At 42.5% G+C, this 6270-nt stretch overlaps 1 protein-coding gene across 1 annotated transcript; it reads left to right on the plus strand.

The window, feature by feature from the left end:
• Positions 1-828: 828 nt before the first annotated feature.
• LOC104414771 (type IV inositol polyphosphate 5-phosphatase 7) lies at positions 829-6046 on the plus strand. The gene is given in 16 exon segments (XM_018862088.2): positions 829-1365; positions 1508-1595; positions 2017-2085; positions 2235-2319; positions 2415-2519; positions 2602-2920; positions 2922-3134; positions 3136-3429; positions 3542-3735; positions 3968-4076; positions 4203-4351; positions 4473-4723; positions 4969-5159; positions 5277-5346; positions 5443-5616; positions 5714-6046. Coding segments are annotated over 12 exon segments (1896 nt in total). The 5' UTR covers positions 829-1317; the 3' UTR covers positions 4696-4723; positions 4969-5159; positions 5277-5346; positions 5443-5616; positions 5714-6046.
• Positions 6047-6270: the final 224 nt, after the last annotated feature.

The following is a 6270-nucleotide window of genomic DNA, read 5'->3' on the forward strand; positions in this document are numbered from 1 at the left end:
AACGTACAATGATTTCGAGAGATTCAAATCACAATTGTGCACAACAGTTTAAAATGAATTTGTGCAAAAAATGAATGTTCTATAAAGGAGAGTAACGTTTCTATTGATACCCAAGAAAGAAAAAAAAGAAGGGGAGCCAAGATCTGGTGCATTACGCATATACACACAAAACATTAATTCCAAATCACACGAGAGAGAAAATAATGTGGAACTATGCACTGTTCATGCCTCGCCTTTATCTTTTCATCTTTTTTTTAATTTCATTTTGTGATTTTCTTTCCTTCAACAACTGCTTTTTCACTTTGAAGGGAAGACCAAGAAGATGAATGCGTAGGACAGTAACAGCCACAGGTACACATCAGAGAGAGAGAGAGAAAGAGAGAGAGAGTGCCCAGATCTTGCTTAGCTGCCCTAAAGACCAGATGGGCAGATCGTTTCCGAGCTGAGGAGACGTCGTTTCGCCATCCATGGCACTCTCCTCTAAGGAGGAGGACCTGCCCGTTGGTCTCCGTCTTTACCCCATTATTGTCCTCTTCTTTTGAAAAAGGACATCTGGGGCTAAATGGGTAAAATCGCATTGTGGATGGGGGGAAGAAAGGAAAATGAATAACCAAAGAGTACTCCCATGACCAATGCCTTCTCTCTCTGCACCTTTTTTTTTTGGTCGAAGCTCTCCCTGCACTTTACTCTGTTCAAAATTTGTTACTTTGCTGTTGCTGAGAACGAGGCTATTCGCTTCTCGGGGGGAGAGAGAGAGAGAGAGAGACAAAGGCAAAGGGGGAAAAAAGCAGCTTGAGGCATTCTCTTTCTTTCTTTCTTTTTTTCTTTCTTTTTTTTTTGTTCCTGCCTGTGTCTGCCGTATTGTCTTTGCTCGTTCGACTCTTAAGACAAGGCATTCTCTCTCTCTCTTCACTTACCATTGCGTTAAAGTGTTCATCCTCATAGGGACATCCCCGCGCGCACACTCTCTTTCTCTCACCCACTCATTTGCTGATTCTTCCCCCTTTTGTCCCCTGTTTCCATTGTCATATACAAGCCAACGCAGCCCCGGAAGAGGGAAAACCTGGAAGACCCATCTGGTGTTTAGCCTCTCTTTGCAGCTGTTTCTGGGCTTTTTTCGGTATTTGTCCCAAAAACTGCCTCATACAAGAAGGGGACGCAAATCCAAGTTTTTCCCCCCCTGTTAAGGAGTTGTGCCATTGAGAGGGAGCGAGAAAGCATCTGAAGGAGCTCTTGGCACCTGTGTTTCTGATTAACTTTGATGATTCCAAGCAAAAGCCAGAGGAGGAGAGAGAGCAGAGCACACTGCACGGCTGCATGAACTGTTGTGATACAATGACAGATGACAACTCCCAGAAAAGCAAGGTGTGTCTTTGATAGTCATTTGGTTGAGATCATAGTTCCGTGTTAATGGTAGATTTGATTGCTGTATGCCTCGGTTGAAGTTGTGCCATCGGGTTCCTTTGAAATGACTACTGACTTTTACGTATGCATCTCAATGATGAAGGTCTCATGGTCAAAGAGGATGGCCAGGAAGCTGTTCAACGTCAAGTGCAAGCCTGAGGACTTTCAGGCAGATGAAATGGTTTCTGCAGGTGGGTCTCTCGATTCCTTTCATGGATTTTCTTTGGGTATCTAACATTTTTTCTCCCCATGAAATGGTTCTGTCGATTCTGAAGCATAAGTCTTGCTCTTAGCAATAAAAAGATCTTGTTATTAGTTTGTTTACTGTTGAGCATGTTTTTGGAATTTAGGGTCAGCCCAGAAAAGATGTTCAATTGCTTCAGGATATACGACTCTAAAGTTCCCAACCACCAGAACATGGGAAACTTTGGAGTTGTTTTTTGCTTGCCTAAACCCAAAAATTGTTTTTTTTTTCGCTTGCATAAACCGATCAAATTTCTTTTACATGTGCTCATAGAAGCTCAATTCTTGTTCAAATTGTGTTATTTTCCAACCACCTTCCCCTTTTTGTTAAATGCGGGCGGCGCATTCACCCGGGTTTTTTTTTTTCAGGAGGTGATGTTGAGTTCCGGACCAGCATATCGGGGAGAGAACCGGGCACAATTAAGAAAAGCAGAACAGGTCAAGTAGTGCTGAAATTGTATCTTTTGGATTGCACTCACAAACTACAGCATTTCTTTTTTGGCCGGAGAACCTGTCAAACGAGCTCATGTGTTGCTCAGTCGAAACGTGGATAATTCCTGAAACTCTTTGTCCATTATCTGATGCAGAGAAGTCCAGCAAGAACACGGAGCAGCATCGGAGAAGGAGAATGAATCTCGATAATCCACGAGTTATAGATGTGCACAACTACAGGTACTTGTGCCCCCAGAGTAATTTGAATTATTACCGCACTCTGTGCTTTTATCTCCACTAAGCTTCTTGAATTGTCATTGTGATTTCTGGAGCAGCATTTTTGTGGCCACATGGAACGTAGCAGGAAGATCACCACCTCAGAATCTAAACCTAGATGAATGGCTTCATGCATCTCCTCCAGCTGACATTTATGTACTCGGGTATGATCTTGTAATTCATCACAGAGAAGAATGCTTTGATAACTCTATTATCCTTGATCATTAATAAGAGAATTATATTCAGATTCCAAGAAATAGTTCCTTTGAATGCTGGTAACATTCTGGGAGCAGAAGACAGCGGTCCGGCCAAGAAGTGGCTGGCTCTTATCCGTAAATCTCTAAACAATCTACCAGGAACCAGTGGAGGCAATTTTTGCTACACCCCGTCTCCAATCCCTCAACCAGTCGCAGAAATTAACGCAGACTTCGAGGCATCGGTGAGGCGCAGGGCCTCGACTCTCTTCCCTCGCCGATCATTCCAAACAACCCCCAGTTGGAGAGATAACGACCCTTCGATTGGCCAGCCGCGGCTTGATCGGCGGTATAGTGTTTGTGACAGGGTGATATTGGGGTCATAGGGCGAGTGATTTTGACCCCAGTTTTAGATGGGGCCAGAGGCCAAGCGATTATTCCCGGCCAAGTGATTATTCCCACCGGAGCGATTATTCCCGACGGAGCGATTCCCGACGGAGTGATTCCCGACGGAGCGATTCCCGACGGAGCGATTCCCGACGGAGTGATTCCCGACGGAGTGATTATTCTCGGCGGAGTGATTACTCTAGTTTCCCGGCCTAGTGATTTCTCAAGATGGGGTTCGTCGGACGATGACAATGGGCTCGGACCCGAAGATTCGCCAAGCACGGTGTTGCATTCACCGATGTCTTACGGGGGGTTTCCATCAACTGAAAATGGTTATAGGACAAGAGGGAGTTCAAGATATGGCTTAGTTGCGAGCAAGCAAATGGTCGGCATCTTCTTGACGGTGTGGGTGAAGAGTGAACTGAGGGACCACGTTCAGAACATGAAGGTCTCTTGCGTTGGTAGAGGATTGATGGGCTACCTGGGAAATAAGGTATTGTTGAGAAATACGGCACTTGCTTTACCTTTACGTGCTCTTAGACTCAGGTTTGCGTTATTGGAATCACACACGATCATAACGTGAAGCATTGGCTGTGGCTTTGCAGGGATCTATTTCCATAAGCATGCTGTTGCACCAAACAAGCTTTTGTTTCATATGTAGTCATCTAACGTCGGGCCAGAAAGGGGGTGATGAGCTGAGAAGGAACGCTGATGTTATGGAAATTCTTAAGAAGACAAGGTTTCCCAAAGTTAACAGTGCCGGGGCTGACAAGTCCCCAGAAACCATTCTTGAGCATGAGTAAGGCTCGCTCCAAATTGAGCTTAAGTTACTTCTGTAACTAAAACAAAAACAGAAAACATTTAAAAAAAAAGAAGAAGAGAAAATGAGAGTTTGTGAAGTTTTCACTGCTGTGTTGAAACAATGGACTATTCGTGCTTAAGTTAAATGGACTTGTATTTATACTCACCAGCTGTTGCAAGTGTGTTCTTTGCCTTGTGTGGCTTCATCATCTGACTACGTTTTGTTTCAGCCGGGTTATTTGGCTTGGGGATTTGAACTATCGTATTGCCATCTCTTATCGATCTGCCAAGGCACTTGTGGAGATGCAGAATTGGAGGGCGCTTTTGGAGAATGATCAGGCATGTTAGCATATACTCTTCCCAAGATCTTCTGTCTATTTCTATCTCCTCCTCCTATGTTATGATAACTCTTCATTCATTTAAAGTAGATTATTGATCTAAACCATCTCTATTTTATTGTTGCAGTTACGGATTGAACAGAGGCGAGGCCGGGTCTTTGTGGGGTGGAATGAAGGGAAAATTTATTTTCCACCAACATACAAGTACTCCACCAATTCAGACAGATACGCAGGGGATGATATGCATCCACGGGAAAAGCGTCGTACACCTGCATGGTAAGCAGGGTTTATGCAGATTGCATGAACCTATTTAGTTGGTCTAATAAGTATGGAAATATCAAAGGTTTCCTTTCTGGGTGATTTTGCTTGCTGATCTGAGTCATCTTTGTTTCTCAAGGTGCGATCGGATTTTATGGTATGGGGAAGGCCTTCATCAGCAATCCTATGTCCGTGGTGAGTCAAGGTTCTCGGACCACAGACCGGTTTATGGCATTTTCTATGCTGAGGTAGAATCGAGCCATACACGGTTAAGGAAAAGCACAAGCTATACTAGTTCGAGAGTTCAGGTCGAGGAACTACTTCCATATTCGCATGGATACACTGAATTAAACTTTTTCTGAATGACGATGGAACAGCGACTAATACCAGGTACTCTGCCTCTGTCTCTGTCTCTGTCTCTCTATCTTCCCTCCCTCTGGAGGTCACGAATGCTTTGCCAGGCATTAACCGTCACCCTGGACATAATGACCTCTCTAAAAGGAGCAAATCTTATAAGTCATTAAGATTACTTGTCTTTTTCTACTGGTTTATACTAGAGATAGGAGCTTACCCGGGAACTCCATTCCTCTTTAGACATTTCGATTCTGAAGTATCACTTGCATTATGTAACCCAGGCACAATACTGGAGCTTTATCATATTCCTTGTCTTGTTGGGGGGCCTAAAGTTACAACGGTCGGGCAGCTGTTTCAGAAACATGAAGGATACATTTTTTCTAAAGAGGATCTGAATTTTGCTCATCTTTTGGAGATTTGAGCATTTGGAGCGTCTATGGTGAAGTCACCTGAAATCACTTCTTCAAAAGAGGTACGACTAGTTGGCCAATATTCTAGTCTTTTGTGTTTGGACACTCTTCCAAGCAAAATTCTTGAGTTTTCTTGCATGTTCTTATTCATCTTTAGGACTTCTGGTCCCCATTTGCAGGCGGAAATCACTTGAAAGAGTCTCCTTGGAAGGATGATGGGGACCTTGCCTCACCCACTAACCGAAAAAGGTTCAGCTCTCACTTGTTTTACCTTTATTGGTTTTGCTGTAGAACTTTATCTTTTTCCTCACCTTGATTAATTCCTTTTTTCCTTTTGCTGACCAGGCCTAAATACTGCTAACTTTGCTAACCTACTCACGACGATAAAAAAAACTACATAGTCTTAGCTGCGGAGCTTACAGCTTCAGTACATATCAAAACAAAAGATGCAATTAAAAAGCCATATGACCGGTCGCATAATCTTCAGTGACAGCAGTTTTTGAACTCCACAATGACTAGGTAATAATCATCTTTCGGTATATTTCTGTGCTTAGAACTACATTTCTTGAACTTTGCCACTTAAGAGGTAACTGTGATTTCTATTATCTTCATGCAGGATAGGACTTCACCAGGCCAGAGTTGCAAGTTCCAGACCAAAGATTATTTGATTCTTTATTCTAATTTCTTCAGGAGATTATTTTTTTAACCCTTTTGTGAATTTAAAGAGAAGGAAGAACGGGAAAACACAATCATTTGGGTACTCCCCCTTTTTGTTTTAAATGCATATAGAAGTGAAGCATTTGATGATTTTTGTAAGGTTCTTCATTATTAAAAGTGATGGAGGATCATAGAGAAAAGAAGGAAAATGGAAAGAAAAAGCTGAAACGCTCTTGTTCTTATGCTTGTCTTGTTGCTGATGATTATACTGAAAAGGCAGTTTTCTTGATCATCTCTCTTCTCACAGTCATATTTTATTTTATTTTTTTAATCTATTTTGTTTTTATTTAAATGCTCCTTTAGTTTTAGGTTATCCTCTGTGAGTGTGAAATAACAAACTCCAAAAAGCAGCAAGAGGACAATCCTCGCAGCTTTGGCAGATATAATGGATTTCATGATTGATGAACTCCCCAATGGCGGGTTCTATAATTACTTTATTTGGAGGGTTATGTGTGT

The sequence above is a fragment of the Eucalyptus grandis genome, chromosome 8 (genome assembly GCF_016545825.1).
Source record: "Eucalyptus grandis isolate ANBG69807.140 chromosome 8, ASM1654582v1, whole genome shotgun sequence".
Classification (NCBI taxonomy): Eukaryota; Viridiplantae; Streptophyta; class Magnoliopsida; order Myrtales; family Myrtaceae; genus Eucalyptus; species Eucalyptus grandis.